At 32.6% G+C, this 26,850-nt stretch overlaps 1 protein-coding gene across 2 annotated transcripts in view; it reads right to left on the reverse strand.

Moving 5' to 3' along the window:
* Positions 1–26,850, reverse strand: part of LOC117177008 (multiple C2 and transmembrane domain-containing protein) — a 90,295-nt gene that overhangs the window by 19,011 nt on the left and 44,434 nt on the right. Inside the window, exons 1-3 of one of the 2 annotated variants that reach the window (XM_033367457.1) lie at positions 6,777–7,230; positions 3,820–4,206; positions 1,574–1,915 (exon numbers count right to left, since the gene is read on the reverse strand). The exons of the other annotated variant lie outside the window; for it this stretch is intronic. Coding sequence (XP_033223348.1) covers positions 1,574–1,915; positions 3,820–4,206; positions 6,777–6,923 — 876 coding nt within the window. The 5' untranslated portion in view covers positions 6,924–7,230. Of the gene's footprint in view, positions 1–1,573; positions 1,916–3,819; positions 4,207–6,776; positions 7,231–26,850 lie in introns of those variants that run through there. 2 annotated transcript variants of the gene reach the window in all.

Below are 26,850 nucleotides of genomic sequence, written 5' to 3' on the forward strand. Positions count from 1 at the left end.
AACATAGTTTTCTTTTGGCTCTTGCATTTCTCAAAGTGTGAGACCGAATATTTTATGTATAAAAAAGTTCGAACGTAAAAAAAATGTCGAGGTTTAGAAAAAAGGTGAAATAGTTTTCAGTGGAGTTCCTACCCACATGAAGTACCTAAACGTACTTTATTGTAATCTTATACATTTTCCAAAGTTTCAGCTTAAGATTTTATTCACAAAAAATGTCTTATAAAAAATGTCTTAATATTCAATTAACTGATAAAGTGAGGTCAGTAATATAGGTATTTGGCTGTGTCACATTCCCTTAAGGCCATGTGACGAGTGGGTCACGTGACCAGATTTCTACCTTACCGCCACTTTTTTTATTTCCTAACTTATTTTCACACGAATCGTCACATCGAGTTGAAAATTTGGGGCACTAAACAAGAAGCACTAAGAATGATAGGTCTGGTCCTAAATTTGTGTAATCATGAAAACAGTTTTTTTTGTAAATATATTTTTTTCTTTTTTCATAATTATTGAAATTTAGAACCAGACCCACCTTTCTTAGTGCTTCTCATTTATTATCCCAAATTTGTAACCTGATGTGGTGCTTCGTGTGAAAATAAGTTGGGAAATAAAAAAAATAGCGGTGACCAACTCGTTACATGGCCTTAAGTTTATTTGTGTGAAATCGCTATTTTTTATTTATTCTAATGCTGATTATCCCATATTTTTTTTCTATATAATGATTTTCTATCATGAATTTCCTGGAATTCATGGAACATTTCGCAATCTCATGCTGCAAACTAGTGTTTACTGTTAGAAATCTTCAGAAACACATTTAGGATGCTAAAGCTACTGAAATTTGCGGAATTGGGTTACTGAAAACGAAATTCAGTAACTTTTATAGTAAATTTACTACATTTTTATTAGCATGTAGAAACGGTGTATGGAAATGACCTACAAAAGGTTATTTTGAATTATAGCGATGCAGTAGTCGTATTTTTCCGATATTGAATGACTTCAAGCGTGAAAAGGATTCGAAATTTGCACCAGAACAAGAAACTGAAAAAATTTTGAAATCGCAAGTAAAGGCAACGACTTGGAATTTTGAGTCCATTCATTGGTTTATTAATTTTAATACAAATTCTTAGTATATATTTGTTTTAACAATATAGACTATAGTAATACTATATGTAAGCGAAGTTTATATGCAAACGATTTTTTATATAATATACTTAATGCGACAAATATGTTTATATTAACTTCGCTTATATTTTATAACTATTTATATTGTCAGTACAAATATAGACTATACATTTAAAATTAAAATTAATGAACTAAAAAAATGTTGTAATTCCTTGAAGTTTATAGTTACAGTAACTGAAAATTACAAAATCAAACAGAATTTTCTGAAATACGAGACTAATGCTTTATACAGTTACATGTGCTCAAATTTCTGTTCTTGTTTAGAAAAATGTAGAAATGGTTTCCGCATCAAGCTTTAGTGACGCACCTCTGAAAATTCCTACAGAAATGTCTCTCTCTCTCTCTCTCTCTTTCAAATATTCAAATTATATATTTGAAATTTCATTAGTACCCTGTGAATATCTTCTATTTTATCCTTGAAATTTCCCTTTATTTTATCAAAGAAATCAAGATTCTCTGATCTCTCTTCGTCCTTGTATACGGGTTTCTCATCACGTTTTTCGAGAATTGGTGAATCATTCGAAGAGGCCACAGAATACTTTCTGGAATCCACGTTATTCACAGATTCCAAATTCTCATTTTTCTGATCGTCACCAGTCGACACTGAAACCTCCCTTAAGGGGTCATCAATCTTCGACTGAACTTTTTCTTGACATCGATTAACTCGCCTTCTGACAGGTGTTTTCCTTTGGAATCGGCTCCTGGATGCTTTTAAGTTCTCTTCCCTAAAATCCTTTTAGGAGGTACATTACAGTTAAGTTCTATTTATTTTCTTTACTCTAATTCTAAAAATATTCTCTCTTTTTAAATGAAACTGCTCAAAATTGATAATATGTGGGCGTCCGTATGGTCAGTATAGGATTACATATAGAGTCGTATAGCCGGATAAATTCCTGGCATTTTAAGCCCAAGACAAACCTTTTAGGTTGAAAAACGAGTCACCGGAGCATTTTTGAAGTTGGAACTTAAAAAAAAACACTTTTCGTGAACAACGCATTTAAAGTTGACGAGTGCCAAAGTTTACGCTTTTTTCCCTATGCCCCTATTTTTCCTTTTTTCAAAGCATTCTTCTTTTTATCCCATGTTTTCAAGAAACTTTAAAAAAATTTATTTATATTGTTGGAAATTCGACTATTTTGTTAAAAATTCATTTTTTCGAAATTCGTGTCTTAGGCTGAAAATCTAGGTACTCCATTTTTGAAAAATCAATCATCTTGGTTACAGCATGAACTTTTGGGTTGAATTTTGAAACCTTTTGTTGAATTTTGTTGTCAAGATTCATCATTCAGATAAAAATTCATGTTTTTGCTTGAAAACTGAACTATTTTTTTTAATTTTTGTAAACTAATGTTTGAACTAAAAATTTAACTATTCGATCATTGGTTAGAAATTTATATTTTTAATTAAAAATGTAAACTTTTCTAGTTGAAAATTCCACTATTTGATAAAAATGCATGCACCTTGTTCAAAATTCGCCTTTTTTAGTAGAAAATTAATCTTCTTACTTTAAAGTTCATCCTTTTTGGTTGCAAAGTAAATTATTTGATAGATGTTGTTAAAAATGGATGTAATTTGTTGAAAATTTACCTTTTTTAGTAGAACATTAATGTTCTATTTGAAAATTCAATTTTGGGGGGGGGGGGTTAAAAATTTATTTTAGTATTTGAGATTTGAACTATTCCATTTCTGTTAGAAATTTATACAATTTTTATACAATTTTTATACAATCTTGCATGTTGAAAATTCATTTTTATGGCTGAAGATTCAAATATTTTATTGGAAATTCGTCTTGTTTGGTTGAATTTAATTACTTCAAAGTTGAATAAGTAACAAGATAGTTTAATTTCCGACCTAGAACGATACATTTTTAACAAAATTGACACACCTTCAAGTCGAAAAGACGTATTTTTAGAGAACAGTTCAATTTTCAACTAAAACCAATTCTATCCAAACAAAAATGAATTTTTTATTCAAAAATTACAAGTTTTCAATCGAAACAGACGAAATTTCAACCAAATAATTAAATTTTCAATGTAATAGTTGAATTATAAAAAAATTTAAAACAAAAGAGTTGAATTATCAACTGAAACGATAAATTTGCAACAACAAAAAAATACATTTTTAATGAAGAAGTTCAACTTTCAAACAAGTAGTTGAATTTTCGATAAAAAAATATTAATTTTCAACATAAAATATAATATTTAATATTTCAACCAAAAAAAGATTTTAATTTTTAATAAACAGAGTCGCATTTAACCAAAAAGATGAAATTTTAACAACAAATTTTAGAGTTGATATTTCAACAACAAAACATTTTAATTTAAAATCAAAAATAGTTCTATTCAGCCAAGAAAGACGAATTTTCAAGAGAACAGTTAAATCCTCAATCAAAACCGATTAATTTTTAACAAAGTAGTTACATTTTGAACCAAAAAACTCAACAAAGAAGTGATTCTTAACGAAATTGTAAATCTTTTTGGGATAATAATTTTGGTTAATTCCCTGTCATCTCCCAGTCAGACCAGCCATTAAGGCCCTTTTCGTGCGAACGCCCACATACATTCGATCTTAGAATTTATCAACAAAAAAAATTAATTGAAATTTATATTTAATATTTTTTAATTAAAATTAGCGTACCCCTTTAACTTCACTATCAGAGCTGTAACCTCGTTCAATACTCGGTTTAGATGACCTGTTTTGTCTTTCGATAATCCAAGCCTCGATTGGTTGCAGCCAAGGATGTCTTTCAATTTTGTCCTCCCATATTCTTTCCACTCGATCCTCTAATATTTTTTCTACCAATTCTTTTTTCTTTTCGAGACACACTTTAAGAGAACTGACTGAAAATTTGTCCTTTTTTGTCCTTGTTGGTAACTCGGTATCAGGAAGGCCTTTTTGAAGAAAATTTGGATCAAGGATGACCTCAACTTTATCAGGATGATCATTTTTTCTCAATGTCTCAGCTATCTTGTCTAAAATTCGTCCAGAGGAGGATCTTATTTTCTCAGTTGAAGTCTCCTTTTCCTAGTGAACATAATTAATTGAGTTCTTCCGAATGATGAAACAAATTTATTTAGTAAAATTTCTAAAAACGGTTTTCTCCGATGTGCAATCATTTTTTCAGAAGCTTTCAATCCAAAATATATTTTTAATCTATATTTTATAACTTCGTTGAATGATTCAGCTAATAAATATGTATTAAAATTCATATGAGAAACTTTACAACTCTTCGCGCTCCCAATTTGGATGTATTCAAAACAAAATATAAAAAGCACCGTCGCGAATCTGAAAGCTTTCAAATTAAAGGCATTAAAATTGAAATTCATTTCAATCAGAGGCTCTTGTTAGGTTGCATGATTATTTAACACTACTATAGTCGATTTTAACGAACTATTTTCTGCATTTCTTAAAACTGGAAATATAAAAAGGACATATTCAAAACTGACCATCTGATGAATACAAATTTTAATATTTTCAAAATATAATTGATAAAATTCTCAAGTTTGGAAATTAATTAGTCCAAAAAGGATTTAAAGTAAATGAAAATACGTTTTAAATTTAAAGTTGACAGAAAAATGAGGAATTTATCAAATGAATTTAAATATTTTTAAATTAAAGTACCTCAAAATGGGACTAAGTGGCTCGTTTTTTCGGGTTTTTACATTAAAGTGCATGAAGAAATTTAAATGAGGTATTAAAGTTTCAAATATATTATCTTTCTCTAACCCTCCTTATTATAAAGTACAAACATAAATTTAATTCATGAAAAATTACTTATCATCTTTTAAAGTGTGAGTGAATTTAACCCAAAATATGGGGCTGAGTCCACCAATATAAAACGTAAAAAGAAAGCGCTTGCAAGAAGAACTTTACGGAAAAAGTAATTATTTAAAAGTTTAATAATAATTTCAAGGCAACTTAGAAGTAATGCAAGTCTTAAGCTTTACAATTACAAATTTTTAATTTTAATTATATAAATTTAACATTTCTTCAATTAAGAAGACAGAATAGAAATTTTGCATTTTTATTTCCGAAATCATCAAACTCATCAACATTTAATAATGTTTATTTATACATCTTTAAAGCTAACGAATTTTCCATTATATGTAAATCTTAAAAATTCAAGAACTATCGTCAAAAATAGAAGAATTTTACATTGTTAACCTTCAAAACTAAACTATTAAAATAAAAATGTTTCGATTTTCATAACTATAAAATATAAATCTTGAAAATTGAATAACTTGTTATTCCATATTTAAAATTAAACAGCTTTTAATATGGAAATTTTTTAATTACAAATTTCTGTAATTTTGTTGATTTACATTCGAAATTTCTTCAATTGCAAAATTTTAAATTTTAAATTTGACTTTTGATTTAGAAAATCATAAAAATTAAGCATTTGTATTTGTACATCATTAAAATTGAAAAGTTATTTTTTTGGAAACTCAAATAAAAAAATTATGCAAGTTTAAAGTTTTACAATTTAAAAAGCTGTAATTTTGATAACATAAATTTGAAATATTGTTGAATTTTAAACATTTGGATTTGAAAAGTTGACTTTATTAATACTTTATTTAAATTGAAGAATTTTATATGTAAATCTTCAAAATTGAAACTATTTCAATAAAGGATTTAAAGCTACATTATTTTAAATTATTCGTATTAAAAATTGAAAAATTTTAGACTGCGTAAATCTTCAAAATAGGCTTATTTTAAAAATATGTTTAAGACTTTATTATTTTAAACTATAAACAGTCTAAACTAAAAAAATCAGTGTTGAAAATTGAAGAGACGAGTAAGACTGAGAATTGGAGATTGTATTTTAAGAACATCTTACGATTAACTTATTAATATTTTTCTTCGCATGTCATTCCTGCTGGGATAAAATCGTATTCAAATAAAAGTTACAGATTATTGAAAGACGATTAAAACTGAAATTAAAATTAATTTTAAAATTTATCAAAGTCGACGTAAGTATTTGAATATTAATTTAAATTTATGACTATTAAATATATTTTACAGTTCTTTAAATTAAAGTATACATTTTAATTTAATAATTAAGTAATCCAAACAAGAAAAAGTATATAAGCGGAATATTTTTGCTAGTAAATTTAATAATTTTATAAATTTTATACTTTTTAACGTTGTGAAAGCTTTGGTTTATAATAAAATACTATGAACTTCCCCCCCCCCCCCAAAAACATTCGTATAAAAATCGTTTCGCAGAACGCAAAATAGAACGTGTTTATGTAAAAATTTACACAAATATTGTTCTGGTGCTGGAAAATATGATTCTTTGCAACAAATGTTCACAAAATTCTGCAAATCAAATTTTTCTCGAGCTGTTTACACCAACTAACCAAATTTAACATTTTGAAACATAAACAATCTCTTACCTGACAATTTGCAATTTAGTCAGAGATAATAAATGATAAAAAATAAAGTTGCAGGTGAGCCAGTTTTCCCCCACTCGCCCGCTTAGTCCCATTTACGGTATTTCAAGCTTCTTGTTGATTTTCAATTTTCAAAAAATAACCCATTTCTTTATCCTCCACATACGGAGAAACCAATATTGTTCAAAAAAGTGCTTTAACCAGCGTTTCCAAAATTTTCGCCCTGTCTTCGTCTTCATCATCCTTGTCCCTTTCGAACACAACAGCATTTCTTTTTGCTTTTTTTGAGTCTTCCGGATTATTTGACATGATTAGCCGGCAACTCGAGTCCGGAAAATCCAGCGTCATCGACACACGGATCGTAGACTTTGGCTAACGTGTAATGTGTCAATTCGCTTCCACACACTAGTGACATACATTTGATGGTGATTGTTCCTTGACTGTTGATAACAAATTGTCGACGTAGAACGAGCAACTCTTATCGCTTCAAGGTCATTTTCAAGAAAACTTGATAACAAATTTAAAGCACCAGATTTATTATTTTGTTATTGCACTCACGTCTCACGTTTTGCACAACAAAAATTAACAAGCGTTCTCGCTGGAAGAAAGGCTATGACTGAAAAACTTGCAGGCTTTACCAAATTCTATCATAAACAGGCCGTCTCGACGCCCCCACCAGGGCGAGCACCAGGGTCACCAGTTGGAGAATGTCTGCAAACATAGCTCGCGGATCAGGATTCAATACTGGGTGCTTACTTTTATTTTTCAACAACTCTCTCACTTCATTATGCCAAATTAAATTTTTGCTGAAAAATGGTCCAAAGAACCTTTTTTTTTTATGAGATTCTATGAATTACAGAAAGTTCATTATAGAACACCATTACACGGAAAACAATTATGGGATCATCAGCATTGGAATAAATAGTAAAGAAAAACAAGATAAACAATATATTTTGAAAAATTATAAGTAAGTGTTGCTAAATCATAAGTGGCCAGAAAAGGTTGTTTAATAGCGTAATAAATGAGCCTTGAAAACATGAATAAATACATCATATACAGTTCTGTTGAATTCCCAATATTCAACCAGTTTTTCTCATATAATAAAAATAAATAATATAATTTGAAAAATTAGAAATAGGCATTGTTTGATCCTAAGAGGTCATACAAAATTGTTCAGTAGGTTAATCGATGCGTCTCGAAAACGCGAATAAATAAATAATATACAGTCCGGTTGTATTCCCAATATTAAAACAGCTTTCCTGATGCACAACAAGATTAACAATTATAATAGGTTGTTCAATAGGTCATTTAAGGTGCTTCGAAAATGCGAAAAACATATCATATGCACTTCTGTTGCATTTTCAATATTAAAACAGCTTTCCTGATACAAAACAAGATAAAATAATGTATTTCAAAAAATTATAAAAAGACATTGCTAGATCATAAATGGTTATAAAATGGTTATTCAGTATATTAATCGATGCGTTTCGAAAACGCGAATAAATACATCATGTTGTATTTCCAATATGAAATAAGTTTTCTCATAAAAAAGACAAAAAATATATTTAAAAAAATTATAAATAGTATAGCTAGATCAAAAGAGGGCATGAAAAAATAATAAATACGAGAGGTTAATTTTGAGGATTTTTGTTGTACACTAGATCTCAAGATAGTAAGCTTATATGGGATTGCAATAAAATATTGCAGGAGATTGCAAAAGATTCCACGGATGATAGAAAATCATTATATGGAAAAAAATTATAGGATAATAAGCATTAGGACAAATATTACAAAACTATTGAAGGAATTAATTTAAAAAGTAGAGAAACTACAAAAGAACGGTTTATTTTAGAACACTCATAATCTCATATGAAACCACACAAAAATATATATTCTTCACAAATAAACTGAACGCAGAAAAAAATCAATAAATTCTCTTGATATCTTTAAAATCACTTGAAATTCGATTGAAATATGTCAAAATCCATTGAAAGTTGTAAAATCTCCCAAAATCTTCAAAATAATTATAGGTCTCATGAATCTTAATCTTCTCTTTTTGAATTGTTGATATGCTTTAAATGTAAATTGAATTAAACTTATTCATAAAAGTTCTCTCGAAGAAACGTTAAATTTTCTGGAATTTTTTTTTAATCTTTTCAACTCCTTGGAGACTTCTTGAAATATTCGAAAATTCAACGAAATTCTTAGAAATTAGTTGACATCTTTGAAAAAAATCCTATAAAATTCTATGAAATAGACATTCCTTTAATTCCGTAAAAATATTTGTAAGGTATTGAAAACCAATAAATCTTTTTAAACTATTTAATATATTTAGAAATCCTATGAACTCTTCTTAAAGGCTTGAAATCCGTTGATATTTCTATCAAACTTAGGAAAATAAATGAAATTGCCATTTAAAAATTTTAAGGGATTTTCAAGGAATTTTTAAAGGTATATTAAACGTTTTCTTTCAGAGAATTTTAATGAATAAGTTTTATTTAGTTTGAATTGCCTAGAATATCTATGGATTTTAAGCGATTTCGTCAGATTTTCGAACATGTCCGGAGGTTTTAGGGGTTCCAAAAGATTTAACATATTTCGAGGAACTTTGACGGATTTTAAGGCATTGAAAAGGGTTTATGGGATTTTTAAATATTTCAACTAATTTTAAAAGATTTAAATGATTTTCAAAAAATTACCAGTATTTCAATGAATTTCTTCTTCTCGAATGAAAATAACTTTTATTACAAATGTGATACAAATACACTATACACATTACGTAAGTTTTATTTTCCGAAAATAAAATAATAGGAAAATCGCAAATGCTCATTTCTTGAAATGAATTTAATGCTCTTAAATCGCCAATAAATAAATAAACACTATTCTTCTTCCGCACGAATTTATTTTTTTTACAATTTATCTCGGAATTATCAAGGATGCTTTTTGTGCATACTTTCATTCTTATTTTTTCAAGTGAATTTTAGTGTGAATTTCGTCTTAAAATAAGTATTTTAATAATATATTATGTTTCAATTCTACGCGAATTAGGCCTATTTTAAAAATAAAATTCAATAATTCCAAGGTAAATTTAAACAATCAAACTGAAAGCATACCGAACAAACCTTCCCAAATTATAATGGATTCCAAAGATAATATGACAGTTGTAAACTAATTAGCTATTTAATTGCTCCTAAACGGAGAGAAATTTCAAAAGATTAATTCAGGGAAACGCGTGATTTTAGAACTACAGTTTTTACGTGCTTTAAAATCTCGGACTCTATGATCCAGAAGTATAGAATATGAGACCTGAGAACAAGGGGGCGTTTCCTAATTCTTAAAAATTCGAGACCTATGCTTCAAAAGCAAGGGTTACGAGATCTTACTTCTCGCGCCAAAGCGTGATAAAAATCAAGGAGCAGAGCCGTGATTTAATCTTGCGAAATTTCTTTCCGTGTATAAATGACCAAATTTTGAATACTTTCAATTTTTTAATTTATTTGGAAATAAGACTTTTTACATAAAAATGCTTGATTGTTACTGTGAACTAAAATACTGTGATTTAATCACATTATTACATGCAAAATATGAAAGCTCTTAGGTGATTACCTCGCAGAAAAAATTGTATTGATTTCAAACTCATTTTTTATTTAGTTTGAATATAAATTATAAAAGAATTCCAATTTTTGTCAAGGAAATTAAAACTCAATTTTTTAACAGGCTGTTATAAATTTAATATAATTTTTTAAATACTTTAAGGGCATAGCTAACTAAACACCCAGTATATGACCAGGAAATGTACGGAACAACACGGTTAATTAGACTCGCATTTAACACGCTCAGTTCTTACGTAACTACTTTTGCACTCATCAAATTTCATATTTTACATGCGTCATATAAATTTCACATTGTGAAAATGTGCCCGATTTTGCCCAAACGGTTCTTGGGCGCCAATTTTGCCCCAATTGAGCGTCCTACTTTAGAAAAATGTAATTAATTTATCAAATATTTTGCTTCTATATTAGGCCAGATGCACTCCGACCATAAGCATGCAATTTTATTTGCTGCATTGAAATATTAATTAATATTAATTGGAAATGGGTTAGACACCCGGACTGTGTACGTTTCGATCCTCCCAAATTTAGTCCAAGGCTATTTTATGGCAAACCCTACACACAGTTGTCCAGTGATGGACTTTCTTTGACAAATTAAGATGGAGGTTGTAATTTTTATTTGTTTTTAAAGTTTAAGAAATAAAAATAGTCTGGATAAAATTTCGCATCAATCCCTCAAGGTTGAATTTTAATATACATTATATGCTAAATTTGCTGTTTTAAACAATTCGAAAAAAATCGTACTCTCCAATATATTATTTTTTATCTTTTTGTAAATCAGTAAAGTATAACAGAAATCAATCGAAATCGATACACATACCAAAATCATAAGAATATATTAATAAAGCAAAAATTTAAGTTTGAAAAACAAATGTTATAAAACAATATAAATTTATTGAATATAATTGTTTATATAATTTTTTAATAACAATGACTAATACTTATGCCTTATTTCCTGAGTTTCAGGTGAGGGCTCTTGCAGTCCTCAACAACAATCCCTTCTACCACATTAGACAAGTCAAGTTTAGGGTTGCCGGCCAGAGTCTAACCATTACCCAAATGGTACACAAGTATCTCGTTAATCCAGGAACCTTGGTTAGTTCGAGATACCATTAGGGGTTGGGGGCCAATCCAAGGGCTTACATACTGGCGAAGGCAGTCAACGTTTTCCCGCTGCCTGAGCTAAATTCGAGAGACCTGATGGTGATATACACGGATCCTAAAGGAATAGGAAGGCTAGTCATGATATCGGCTTTCATTTTGTATGACAGCGATACCAACCCATCAGTGCAGGTACGTACACTGGTGGAATATTTCACACGCGAAACATACCGACTTTTCGTAACGCGGTCAAGGAGAAAGTCATTGACATCACTCTCTGTAGCAGTAGTTTTAGAGAATAACATCAAGAAGAGGAGTCTCAGATGAACCCATGTTCTCAGTTCACTCACAGATAGAGTTCGAGTTGGAATCCATCTACCCGTACTCTCAGAGGTGCCTAGGTCAATCAGAGACGTGGATATCCTGGAGATGACAGCCGGGACTTTGACGAAAGCCATCAAATCTACTTATTGAAGTAATTTTTGACCTAAAAAAGTCTACAAGACTGGGGAAACACACTGGTGGCATGGGAAACTCGAAGAGCTGCGTAGGGAAAGCAAAGAGATGTTCAAACGTGCCAGTACTGGTAAACTGGAGATACTATGGACCTTATTTACGACGATTAGCGATAAATACAGGGGTGCAATCTGTAAGGCAAAGCAAGAAAACAGGACCAAATTTTGCACAGACATTGAGAAAGGAAAAGGGAAAACATCGGAAAGGGGATACTTAGAGACTGACGGGGGGTCCTTGGCTCACCAGATCAAGGTACGTCTTCCGGACTTTACAAGGGTAGAAGAAAAGGGGGCGACACCTCCGAGGCAACTAAAAGCCGCCTGTGACGTAAGCGGGCCCGACACGGCTGTCATCCAACCAGATTGTTACTCTCATCAGGGTCAGATGGACTCTGAAGTCTTTCAGTACTTACAAGTTTTCTGTCCTGGATGACATATTTCCAATCCTCTTACGGGGGGCTTAAGGGCTCATAGGGCCGATCGTGAGACTTTCTCGGGCTAGTCTGACGTTAGCATATGTTCCGATGGCATGGAGGGGTATAAGAGCAGTCTTCATTCTGAAAGCAGGCAGGATCGGTTATACTTCACCCAAGGATTTCCATCGCATTAGCCTCACATCTTTATTACTAAAAACAGACTTGTGGATAGAAGTATCCGCTATGACGTCTTGTCAATTAAGCGACTTTACAAGGAGCAACACGCCAATAGGGCTAGTCACTCGACCGAGACGGCCTTGAGCAGATCAGTAAACCTAATTGAAGGAAAATAAAGCGGAAAGGCCTCGTGATTGAAACCTTTATGAACGTCGAAGGAGCCTTCAACTGCACCTTTAAAGAGATGACCAGAGCGGCCATGATTGCACTTATTGTGCCTACTGCAGTCGTGGAATCGATCTGCCAGATGTTGACCAACAGGAGCCTAACTACGACCAAGGCTGATACCACCTTATGTGTAACCGTTGATTGGGGATCTCCGCAGGGAGGTGCTTTATCACCCCTATTGTGATTCTTGGTAGTGGATGAACTGCTTCATCTGCTCACGAGGCAGGCCTACCACGTTATAGGCTATGCGTAAAATATACTGGTTATCGTGCGTGGCCAAAGTCTAGATGCGCTCTTCGGAGTAATGCAGTAACACTAGGGGTAGTATATTACTGGTGCAAGAAGACTAGACTATCGATCAATTTGAGTAAGACGGACGCGGTTGTGTTCACCAGAAAGTATAAGTGGGGAACCATTAGTACATTGAAACTTGGAGGATAGCAACTGGAAATCAAAGAATGAGCTACACATCTAGGAGTCACTCTGGATAAAAGGCTGTCATGGAACGAGCACTTGGAAAACAATTGCAAGAAGTTAGTAGTGACTATATGGCTCTTGATGAGAGCCATAGGAAAAATCTTGGGCTTGAAACTGGAGACTGTTCTGTGGCTCAACTCAACGATCTTGCGACCAGGCTAACCTATGCGGCGGTAGTCTGGTGAAGCAGGGTCAAACTGTCTACTGTGAAGTCTCAAATAGAAAGGATCAAGGAACTGATTCTGAGAGGCGTCACTCGTGCCTCGAAGTCGTCACCCACGATGGCTCTGGGGGCACTAATAGGTTTGGAGCCCCTCCACTTCACCATCAAGGCCGTGGCTGCGAAGATGGCCTGAAGATTAAATATGGTAAACGATAGCAGTATATCACGACAGTAGTGCGAAGATTAATTGACCTCGCGAGGAGACCGACACTGAGCATGCTGAGGGGAAAAACGTTCTCTTGCCGCTACTTCTTCGACAAGAAGTATCGAGTTATCCTAACCACGAAAGAGGAATGGACTAACGGTGAGGCGCACCTGCTCAGTGATGGAGACAACTGGCTTACAGATGGCTCCAAGAATAAGGAGAACTCCAACAAAAAGGAGAACGAAGGAGCTAGTCTATATCGTATAAGGAATGAAATAGGCTTCACAATCGCGATGGGGTCCTACGCCAAAGTTCTACAATCTGAGATTGTGGCCATGCTCCACTGCGCCTACAAGGCAAAGTAGTATGAAAAAAAAGAAATATCCGTATGTCAGGACAGCAGGCCTGCTATAATGAGTCTGAATGGAACACCGACAACGTCGCCGACGACGACGCCGTATGGAAGTGCTTTGAGGTACTGAATGAGCCAGCGGCCGAAAACCGTGTTATTCTGCTTTGGGTCCCTGAACACAAAGTGGGGTTTGGTTTCTGGTTGCAGACAGGCTAAAATACTTATAGGCTCAAAACTGTATTCTAAACGAGTGAAGTAAATACTGAATCTCGGGAGGAACGAAGTCATGGTCCTAACAGAAATGTTTATAGGACACTGAAATCTCGGGTATCACAGACGTAAGATAGGGTTTTATGAAAGTCCTCTCTGTCGTTTGTGCGAAAAGGATAATGAGACAACTACTCATATCCTTTGTCAGTTAACAGCGTAGCTGCGGTTCTCTCCCTATGAAGAGGGCTATGGGGTCACGCTCAGGCTCATAAGGGGACGCAACAAGATCGCCCAACCATCAGGGGCTGTTGCGGCCTCAAACTAGAATAATAATAATTTAAAAATTTTTTAATTTATCTGCTATATCATCAGAGATTGTACCTTACCGACAGTAGATCAACCCTCCAAACCATGAAGGCAGAAAATCTACACAATATCGATCAAGTTAAGAATCTTCAATAACAGAAAATGCTTAACGTCTTAATAAGACTATATAGAAAATAATAGTTTTAAATTAAAATTGAAATCATTTCTTGAAAAAAAGATCCTACTCCATCTTCACTCCATTGGGAATCGAACCACAAAACTTCTGATTTCTGGTCAGGTGCTTTTCCAATTAAGCTATTAGAGGGATCAGAATAAGAACTCTTAATTCAAGAACATAACGCTAATTTTTAGCTAGGTGTTAATGTTACAAGTAATTATTTTAATTTTTTTTAAATTTATCTGCTATATCATCAGAGTTTGTACTTTACCGACAGTAGATCAACCCTCCAAACCATGAAGGCAGAAAATCTACACAATATCGATCAAGTTAAGAATCTTCAATAACAGAAAATGCTTAACGTCTTAATAGGACTAGATGGAGTGAAGATGGAGTAGGATCTTTCTTCAAAGAAATAATTTTAATTTTAATTTAAAAATATTATTTTCTATCTAGTCTTATTGAGACGTTAAGTATTTTCTATCATTGAAGATTCTTAACTTGATCGATATTGTGTAGATTTTCTGCCTTCATGGTTTGGTCGGTTGATCTACTCAAAATTTACGAAATTTAAATTAGACCAAAATCCAAATTAAAAATCCCATTTAACGTCCAATAATCAAATTGATGCAAAATTCTGTTAAACAAAACAAGAATCTAACGACCAAATTTGGGCCACAACGAATAAACGAAAACCAAAAAAACCCTATTGTAATCTGAAAAAACCCAAAAAACAAAAAAAAACAACAACAAAATAAAATAAAATTTTCGGAAAAAAATAAAAAAGAGGAAAGAAAAATGAGAAGGCTGCCAACCACATCCCCTTCCTTCTCTTTTTCCTTCTTTCGTCTTTTTTATTTTTATGACCATCAAATTACAATAAAATAAAAATAAAAAACATAAATAAATAAACTTGCATTACCAACGTTTCGGTACTCGTACAGTACCCTTATCAAGGCAAGGAAATTTTAAGTGGTAGAAATTGACAGCACCCACGTTTGTTTAACAGGATTTTGCATCAGGTTAATCTACTGTCGGTAAAGTACAATCTCTGATGATATAGCAGATAAATTAATTTTTTTTTAAAATAATTACTTGTACCATTAACACCTAGATAAAAATTAGCGTTATGTTCTTGAATTAAGAGTTCTTATTCTGATCCCTCTAACACCTTAATTGGCAAAACACCTAACCGGAAATCAGAAGTTTTCTGGTTCGATTCCCAATGAAGTGAAGGTGGAGCAGGATCTTTTTTTCAAAAAATAATTTTAATTTTAATTGAATAATAATAATAATAATAATAATAATAATCAGAAATACCGTGGGAGAGCATCAATTGGGATACCACAATGAAAGAGGAATTGGTGCGTCTCTATAATCAAAGTGCGCAATTTGAAATAAAAATGGAAAAGGATATAATTTAAGAACTAAATTTGCTGCAAAGTATCCTAGTATACAAAAAGTCGCACTGAGAGATCTTATCGCTAAGGTGAAAGACATCAGGTTTAATCTACATGTTACAGAAGACTGAGCAATGGTGATTAAACAACAGGTTGATTTGGCGTGGAAAAACGACGGAAATCAACATCAGTTAGACAAAGCCGCGTCAAGCGGTCAAGCAGGAGCAATTGACGTTCTTCCTCAACCTATTGATGATCCATCACCACCGCATCCTCCAGAGGTGGATGGCCTTATAAAACCAGAGGCCAAAGCAGAGGTTCAAAAACCAAAAAAGCGACGAAAATGGACATACCATATGAACAGATATATGATGCGCCTTTATTTTTTGGCAGAGAAATGTGGGCAAAGTTCTGGTACAAGTACTTGACGAGTGTGCATCTTGCGTTGGTAAGTTATTTTCAGAATATCGTTGAACACCCAGATTTGATGCCTAGCTTTATGATCCAGGGTACTACGTATATGTTACCAAAGGAACCAGACGCTCAAAATCCATCTGACTTTCGACTGATAGCCTGTCTTCCAACAATTTATAAATGTCTTACAGCTATCACTGTAGATAAGGTATATTCTCATTGCGATGAGAATGACACTCTTACAGAAAAACAAAAAGGATGTGGTAACAACTCGCGAGGCTGTAACGATCTAGTCACTATAGACGCTGTTGCCATGACTCAAGCTCGGAAGCATCAAAGGAACTTACACATGGCATACATTGACTACAATCACGCGTTTCCTTCTGTGCCGCATGACTATTTCCTTGAGGTCTTACAACTTTACAAAATCTGCCCACGCATTATTGACTTTCTAAGCCATACGTTAAGGCTCTGGGGTATAAGAATCAAGTATTTTGATCATGGACAACCAAGGATAACTAGATCAATACGCTTTACGACGGGTATATTTCAAGGAGACTCCTTCACCGCACTATGGTTCTTTTTATCCTTGAATCCATTGAGCAAAACACTAAACAGCATGTGTCATGGGTTCAGAATTCATACTAATGAGGATGGTCATGAAGTGACCCATCTTCTTTACATGGATGACCTGAAGCCCAGAAACTGCAGCAAGTGATCGATGTCACAAAGCAGTTTTCCAATGATATCTACATGAAGTTCGGACTAGATAAATGCAGAACAGTGCATTTAATCAGAGGGGAATTAGGGACCGTAGAGTTAGAGAACTAGTTCGAAAATGACGTCGAAGCAATGGCTGCAGGCGAATCATATAAATATCTGGGTATTCTTGAATCTAAGGGTATTCAACATACGATAGTTAAGGCAGGCCTAACAACTGCCTCCACTACGAGACTCAGATTAATTATAAAGAGTTTTCTCAACTCGGCAAACAAAATCAGGGTAATCAACACATATGCCATCCCTGTCCTCACGTACTCCTTCGGGCTCATAAAATGGTATAACACCGAGCTTGAAAAGTTAAACAGAATTGTTCGCGTAGAAATGACGAAGCATCGAACGCACCACGGAAATTCAGCGATTGAACGGTTAGTTTTACCACGACATTTAGTGGGTAGGGGCGTTGTAGATGTCAAAAAACTGTATAAGTCACAAGTTATACAGTTGCGAGACTATTTTAACAGCAAACGAAATGTTGCGCTTTACAGTACCATCTGTCAAGCGGATCTTGACTACACGAACTTAAATTTGTCCTCAGATGGGGCCTTGAATATCAGGATAGAAACCATAGAAGAATTAGAAATGCAATGGAGGCAGAAAGCCATCCATAGCGAGCACCCCAACACGTTAGATCAAAATGAAGTGGATAGTGAGGCATCTAATATTCGGCCAAGAAAGGGTGTTTTGTATCCAGAGACGGAAGGATTTGTCATTGCAATACAGGAAAAGGTTGTTAACACCAGGAATTATCGCAAACACATGTTACATCAATACGTGTTTGACCGGTGCCGATTATGTGGAGATACCAACGTATCTATTGAGCACATTATTGATGGCTGTCGCGTAATGGCTCAGAAAAAATATACGCACAGACATAATGATGTAGCGGGCATCATAAATCAACGACTTGCCATAAACCTAGAACTCTTAAAAGAATAGATGCCTTTCTAAAGATACATTCCCATGCCCCTTTTAGAAAGCGAAGATTACATCTTATATTCTGATGTTATTATCCAGACGGATCATTACATCCAGGCCAATGGACTTAACATCGGGATGCGAGAAAAAGTAGGTGGAGGAGTCTACATTATCGACATTACTTGTTCACTAAACCGAAATTTGCAGTCAACCTATACAACCAAGATCCACAAGTATAGCAGGTTAAGGCATGAAGTAAAGACCATATGGTGGATTGTGAATCATGCATCTATTTATCCCATTGTGATTTCGGCTACAGGCAATGTGCACGCAAGATGCACTGAACATCTTGAACATTTAGAAGTCAGTAGGGTATTGGCAGCGGTTCAGAAGGCGGTTTTATTAAACACCTGTCGCATTGTAAGAAACTTTCTTTACCAATAGGAAGCGGGCGAATAAAAACCCGTAGAGTGGCAGATGGTAGCTCTAAGTAAGCATCCAGAGGTGACTGTTGTATTCTCCAACGCTCGTGAGCGCTCGTAATTGTATACCTACAACATCATCGTAGGAGGTTTCAAGCATGGTATTAAATTATTTGAATTAACTTATAACATTTTAATCTCATCAGTCACTTCACTTAGTGCGTTACTATGATGTATAACCGGGTTCACCTGAGTAAAAGTTTAATAAAACATAAAATAATCAATTTATATTGATTTCTGTTAAACTTTACTGGTTTACAGAAGATAAAAAGTAATCAATTGGAAAATATGATTTTTTCTAATTGTTAAATAACATAGCATTTAACACAAAATGCAAACTGAAATTTCGCCCCCAGGGATTGATGCAGAATTTTATCCACAGTATTTTTATGTTTTAAACTATAAAATAAATAAAAAATTACGACCCTCAGCTTAATTTTTCCATGAAAATTCATCACTGGACCACCGTGCAACACTGTACTGAAAGCGATAGTTTGGTGTATTAAAACTTAAGTGCTAAAATCGCGCATATACGGACACTTTGTTAGGGCTTAGATTGACTTTGTCAAGTTTTGGCCCTGCACAGTATGAACCACGGAGTAATAATGAGACCGATCTCCGCATATACGTCCTGACTGTGGTAACTGTCCATTTACTGCCAAACTTAGGTGTTTAAAACCAAGGCTCACAGCAAAGGGGACATGCGCACTGTGATTTTATATATCCTTTTCTCCCGCAAGACGTGTGCGAGCGAGTACCAGTGCTTCGCAACCACAACAACGGCAGAAATTGAGGTTATATCAATTTTTTGCAAAAGTTTTTGAAAAGTCAACTAAACTCAACCGTTGGAAATGTAAAAAATAAAAGTCTTGCTTGATTTATTATTTTAATTTCCGTGAAATCAAAAAATTTGTTACCTAATATTATACTGTTACATTATTTAACCTGCACATTTTATATCATTTAATGATTACAATTAAATCTGTATTACTCACCTATATTTTCCAGGTCATAGTTTGTTAATTTATTTCTGTACAAAAACACAAAAATAAATAAGCACGTATATTGACAAACTCAATTGACAAATATTTACGGGAACATAACCTTAGTTTTTAGTTTCATTTAATACGGCACTAACTCGCACACTTCTTGCGGGAGAAAAGGAGATAGAAAATCACAGTGCGCATGTCCACTTCGTTGTAAACATTGGCTTCAAACGTCTATGTCTGGCAGTAAATGTACAGTTACCGCAGTCAAAACTCGAGACGCTTTGTATAGCATGATCAGTCTCCTTATTATTACTCCGTGGTATGAACATTGGCTGAAAAAAATTTCATAGTAATATTCCGGCTTATGCGTAATGCGCGCAATGGAGTATTTTTTTCGAAAAAGCAGTTTAAAATAAGGATGGTAGAAGAAGAACATGTGGACAATTTCATTCTCAGACGTTCTGACTTAAAAATAATAACATCCGCCTTTAGAAACAAAATAATGTGTGTATTCTTCATTAAAATATAATTTATAAGTTTAGCACATAAAGAAAATGCCTTATTAATACAATATTAATGAGAAATTCTCTTATAAAGATAATTAAGCATAATTAATATTGCCCAACTAGGTCACCTAATTGGGAAAGATGTACATGTATGTTCTAAAATTCGTTCACGGGTTTAAAGTTTCAAAGTATAAAAAAAACATTACTCCATTGAAAAACACTATTATTATACACAAACGTTCGGTTGAACTAAAAATGCATTGCAAATTTGTTTTCGAATTTCCATGAATATTGCCTCAAAATTTGTTCGGATTCAAACAAAAAACTGCAATAAAAAATATTTAAAGGTTCCGCAAGCCACGTGAAGTTTAATGCGTATTTTCCATAACAAAAAAATTCGATTTTGTACATTTTTTTCAAAATAGTCAATATTAGGTGAATCGGCTTTAAAGTCCACTTTTCTCTTCACAAGTAGCTATTAAATTTAAATGAATAATTACTTTTTGAATATCACCTCACAGATCTGTTTTATAGAGCACCAAAAACACTTTAAATAAAAAATTGGGTATTGCGAGTTTCTCGTTAATTATGATTTTTTTCAGTTTTTTAAAACAAATTGTTTTTAATACATAAGATAATACTTTCTTCTAATAATTAGATGTTTACACCAATTGTTTAAACAATTTATTATTATTTTTAACAATGTTCTCTTAATTAATTCAAGTTCATAAACATATTTACTTAAAATATTTATTTTTTTTTATTAATATAATCTTTAAATCATGCTAGAAAGTAAAAGTTCTATAGTAATGCTAGATAGTTGTGGATTTTTTCTAATTTTCCGCTTTTTGTGAAACTTTTCATTTAGTGAGGTAATAATTATTGCAAGTTAACAAACAGTTTTATCAATTTATTATTGTTTATGATAGTTATGCTTGCGGGTTTTTCTTAAATTTTTAGTTTTGTTTTTCTTTTTAAATATTCACAAATAATAAATAAAAAATAGAGAAAATAACTTTTTAAACAATCTATTTCTTTTTTGGGAAAATGTTTTTCTGAAATAAAACAGATATTTGAAATATTCTTTAAATTTTCTATATTGATCATATTAAATTAATTTTTTTTAATTAGTTACTGAGAACATTTTTATTCACATTAACGTTAATATTTATTATTTTTTCCTAATAAAAATTCAAAAAAAAGTTGAAAAATTCAGAAAAATACGCATATTTCTATCATTACTCTAAGAGAAGATAGTTATAAATATTAATAAATTTTTTAAACGATTACGCTTGTTAACTTGCATTAATTATGTCACGCTAAAGCAAAAAGTAGTCCAAAATTTAAAAATTTTGAGAAAAATCACAACTATCTGTTATTAATATAGGAGAAGATATGTAGTTATAAACAATATTAATTTGTTTAAAGAATTAATTTTGTTAATTTTCATCAATTATTGCCACACTTTAAGTAAATACTAGAGGAAAAGTAAAAAAATTCATAAAAACCGGAACTTTCTAACATTATTCAAAGAGAATATTATTAAAAATAATAATAAATTCTTTAAACAATTATTTTGGTTAAGTTGGATCAATTATTACCACACTCTGAAAATTGCATCAAAAGTGGAAAATTTGAGAAAAACTGCAACTTTCTAACATTATTCTTAAAGAATATTATTATGAATAATAATAAATTGTTTGTACAATTATTTTTGTTAAATTTAATTGATTATTGCCTCGAATTAACTGAAAAGTTTAGAATAGATTGAAAATTCAGAAAAAACACGACTTTATAACTATCATCTGAGATCAAATTGCTAGAAACAGTAATAAACATTTTTAACAATTTATTTGAACATCTCATTATCAGTTTAAAGTAGTATTTTGTGTATTAAAAACAATTTTTATTTAAAAAACCGCAAAATTATCATATTTAGCTTCAAAAACTTGTAAAATCCAATTCATCTAATATTGACAATTCTGAAAAAATTTGCAATAACTTCTTGAGTTCTTGTTTGTTTTTGAAAATACATGTGAAACTGCAAAGCACTTGCGGAACCTCTATCATTTTTTAAACGCATTTATTTTTTGATAAATTCGAAAAAATTTCGGGGCGATATGCATGAAAATAAAAATAAAATTTTTACCGACCTAATGTACATATATTTTCTTTTATAGTTTTTCCGATAGAGCGTTTAGAGAATGGTAATATACCGCACATAATTAATTTGATATCTCTGGTACGTAATAACAGAATATGGAAGAAACGTGTTTGCTTCACGTAGGATGCATTTAAAAATTGCGATAGAAGTTATATAAAAGACTCCTGCACAAAACTCGGGAAACAAATTTATACCTTTCCTTCACAGTAGTAGTTCGTTTTTTATTTCCCTTCAGAACTTTTCGAAACACGATAATTTGCGAAGACCAAAATACTTTGCTCGAAAATAACTGCAACATTATTTTCAAACAAATAGAAACAAAGTTGCACCCCTTGACAGACTATACTTAAATCAAAATTTTATAAATAAATATTTAAAAAGGGTAAAATGATCAATAATATATAGTAATATAAATATGTTCGCATCCAATGTCCAATACATTCCGTTTGCAGCATGAAGTTAATTCGCTTTGATGTTTTCCCTTTTTATCAATTTTACTTGTTTGCGTTTTATTAGGGGCATGTGATATTTACAAAATTTTGGATTTAACCAGAATTAGGTTCCCCCGGATTTTTTCCTACAATAATAAAAATTATGTCTTAAAAATTTGGGGACGAACATGCGAACAGACGTTCCCGAACTCTTCGTTTCTAGAATAATTAAAAAATGTAATATGGCTAAATTTGATTAATGTGTGTGTATTTTAAGGTTATGTGCGATACAATTCTCACCAGTTTTACTTCCAACCACTTCCAAAAAACACAAAATTTTTGGCCGAAAACTTGGGAAAAGTATAACAACATAGTAACTAATGTCCGGGAACTAACCTTGTTTGTAGACAATTAAAAAAGTTTATTTCATAAATAATTTTTAAGTGGTTATAGGCTACAGGAAGAATCGGTACGACAGAAACTTACATTATCGTAATGGCAGAGAGATGAAAAAAGATCCTAACCACAAAATAGTGAACATGCATATAATTCTTATTTAGCAGAATACGACTTTTTTTTATTATTCCTAAAAAAAAGATCTTGGATGCCCGTTATACTACTTCATAGCATTTCCGAATTCGGTTTTTAAAAATTTCAATTTTTGTGGACAAAAACAAGGGGCAACTGAACCCGGTTTACCACGCGTTGAAGTATCACATGCCCTTAAGAAAAAGTGGGTTTAGTTTAGAAGTATAAGTATAAAAGGAAAATAATAATGTTCAATTGATAATTGGTACAATTTTTGGAATCAATTTTAAATCTTTTTAATTGTACAACAAAATGAAATTAATAATTGTAAAATAATTAAATTGTACAAATTTATTAAAATTACAATTAAAATTTTAAATTAAAACTTTAGCTAAATGATTAAATCCTAATAAAAAGCCTTCAATATTAAACAACCTGGAAATCAGAAATACTTAAAATTACACACTTTCAGGAAGTTGTCAGCTATAAAAATAATTATAGTTTTATTTTTAAGGTTACCAATAATAATAATCTTACTACTAAGTATTTAAAACTGAAAATAATCAATTTTACAACTTTAAAGTGCAGCATTTGTAGATTAAGAGTATTTTAAATTGATTTTTTTTTACTTTACTTGCTGATAATAATAAAATATCAGATTTTTAGCCTTCAAATTATAAAATATATTGCTTTCAATACACAAACATTTTAAATGTTTATATTAAAAAATTATTTGGAGCCACAACATTTTCGCAGATTCCCTGAATTCTTTGAACTCCATAAATGCTCTGAGATCCGTGAAATTCTCGGAATTCCATGAAATCTTTAAATACCTTAAATATTCTGAATAGGAGAATTCATTCAATATTTATAATTCCTTAAATGCTCTAATTACGCAAATACTTTAAAATCCCTGAAATTTTCTATATTTTTGAAAACTTTTGAACATTTGGAATATTCTGAATTACCTTAATTCCTTGAATTTTCTAAACTTTCAGAACTTGTTCAATTTCTACAGTTGCATGAATTTATTGAATTCCTTTGATTCTCTTAAATTTCTTAAAATGCTTGAAATCCCTACTTTCCTTGCATGCTTTAAATTACTTATATACTTATACCTTTTTCAGATATTTCATTACAATTCGACCCCAGGAGCTTGAAAAATATTTGTAAAAATCTTAAAATCATGTGAAGAACCTGAAAATGAATAAAAGTCCTCGAGGTTTGTTGAAATTATTCAGAATCCCTTAAAACCTTCTAATATGTTTCCCTCGTTCAATATTTAAACATTCTTAAGAGGGTAGTCCAGGAACTTTTTTTAAATCAATTTTTCAAAAATGACGAATTCTTGTGTTAAATATATGTAGAAATGCTGTGGAAGTGGTTATTTTGGTCGGAAAATGAAGGAACATGTCAAAAAATGCAAAAGAATGCAAGTGTCTTGAGCGCGACGAACGAGCATTTTCATAAATGCAAAATTTTAAACGCGTTTTTCTCAAAACAACGTTTTTCCACCTGATTGACATGGTTAAAAAAAATCTAATGCACCGATCGGGCTGAAATGTTTACTGCTGATTCTGCACATGTGTGATTATCGTCTGAACCACCAGAATTATTATTGATTAATATTTAACCCTTATTTAAACAATTGATGGTCAAAACAAGTAGCCAAATTTTCAAATCCGCCATTTTTTATTTTTTCCGGATTTTAATTTCTGTAGTTCCGACCATAACTACAAACCTAATCTTCAATAATATTGCGATTTTTTTTATTTCCGATGCTTAGAAATGGAGATAGCATGTTAACCAGATTTTAGCAGGACTAACTTCAGGCTTCCATAACTTCATTCTTCATGAATAGGTATATACTTATATAACATAAATTCATAAATACACGAAAACAGGAAATTGCGTTTATTTTTCAACTTACTGATGATGAGCAATAAATGAGGTTGTATTAACATGATTTCTGAGTGTATCAATCCCGTAGGGAATCGTCAGTCAATTCGTCAGATATTTTTTGGGTTCAGACGAGGGTTTTTCTTCTGGAATTCAATTTTGTTGAAGATGTAGCAATCGCGCTCTTTCTCTTCGCGGACTTTTCCAGATGCTTCTGTGACCAGCTTAATACACCTTTCCACTGCTTGAGTATTACATGGAAATGGGGGGATATCTTCTAATTATTCCAAAGTCAAGTCGGGAGCAAGTATTCGTATGACAGGCGGTTCTGCTACAGGCCTTACTGCATTCCAGTCCATCATTTAAGTGTAATTCTCAGAACTAAAGTTCAATGGTGGCACTTTAAAAAATCTCGTTGGATTAGAGTTCTTTCTTGATTTTTTGATGAGGTCCAGGGCATCTTCTTTGATCTCAGACCTGCTGTCAAAAACCATTGCCAACAATAAATTGTCCGGGTGAGCCCAAAATCCGTTCCGCTTAATCACTGGGTCAACAATGGCTTTTAGTTTATTAGGAAGGTATATTGTTAACTGCATCAGGCTAAAAAAATGTTTGGGCCCATCTTTGAATATCGGTTTCATTTTTACCTGAAACCACATAGGAGCATAAACCTTATTGACGTATTCTGCCAAGTCTCTCAGTACAGCACTGGGACGCTTGGTTGAGACGTAAAGACGCAGAATACGATTTGCAGTAGTGAGACACCTGGCGTGTGACATTTTTCCAGGGTTTCGCCTTGCAAGGGATTCTGAAACTACCCCCAAACAAACTACGGTTACCATTTCGTACAAGTACTTCTAATCTGTACTTAGGTCCAAACCTTCAGCCATCTGTGGTATGTTGGACTCCAAAGGCTCAAAGTGTTCAATTTGATTGGTTTCATAATTTTACAAGTGCTTCCCAATATCTCCCGAGTAACTGGTGAGACTAGAGGTCGCCCCATCCAACGTGTTTAGAAGGTGTCGCAATGGAAGCTCATTGGCATGAAATAAACAGACCATCCATTGGAAAGATGTTTGGAATGTCTTCTCCAGTTCTGCCAGCGCACCACCCTTCCAGCCTGTATTGGTTGCAGTTCCGTCGCAACCCAGCACACAGAGCTCGTCAATTGAGAGTTCGTTTTCAAAGATAAAGTCCACCAGAGCTTTGGCAATCGCATTTGATGTTCCTGCACTTGTGGCCTTATGCCCCAAGAAAACTGAACCGGGCTCTTCAACAAGACTAATGTGCTCTTCAACAACACTTTCAGTGGTTATAGTTTTTCCTTTTTGAAGTTTTTTGATCGTTTTGTCCTTCCTTGAATCAAAGTATAAACTGAAAATTTTCTTTTTCAATCGCCCATCAAGTTTTTTAGACCTTTTTTGTTTTCGCCCTCGACGAATTTTTGAGCGGTCAACAGCTTTATTTTCTTCGATCCCCAAGTCTTTCATCAATTCAGTTGCAATCAGGGATGCTTTCCTGTCAGAGATCCCTGCGCGATCACAGAAATGGCCAAATTTGTAATCTGTCCAGTCATGTATTGCACTTCTTTTTTAGGTTTTTTGGGTTTGACAACATGTTCATCATCTGAGCTCGTGTTCATGCTCGCAGGGGAAAATCTTTCATTTGTGAATCTTCTCTACTTGCCAAACTATAGGAACATCTAGGCTGTGGCCCAGTTTCAGTTTCCTGGCTTTTTTGACCGAGAAATGACTTTTTCTTGCGGAACAAACGACTTTGAAGACGGGCTGTAGCCTCTTTATCAACTGAACCAATAACCATTCTT

The sequence above is a fragment of the Belonocnema kinseyi genome, chromosome 7 (genome assembly GCF_010883055.1).
Source record: "Belonocnema kinseyi isolate 2016_QV_RU_SX_M_011 chromosome 7, B_treatae_v1, whole genome shotgun sequence".
Lineage (NCBI taxonomy): Eukaryota > Metazoa > Arthropoda > Insecta > Hymenoptera > Cynipidae > Belonocnema > Belonocnema kinseyi.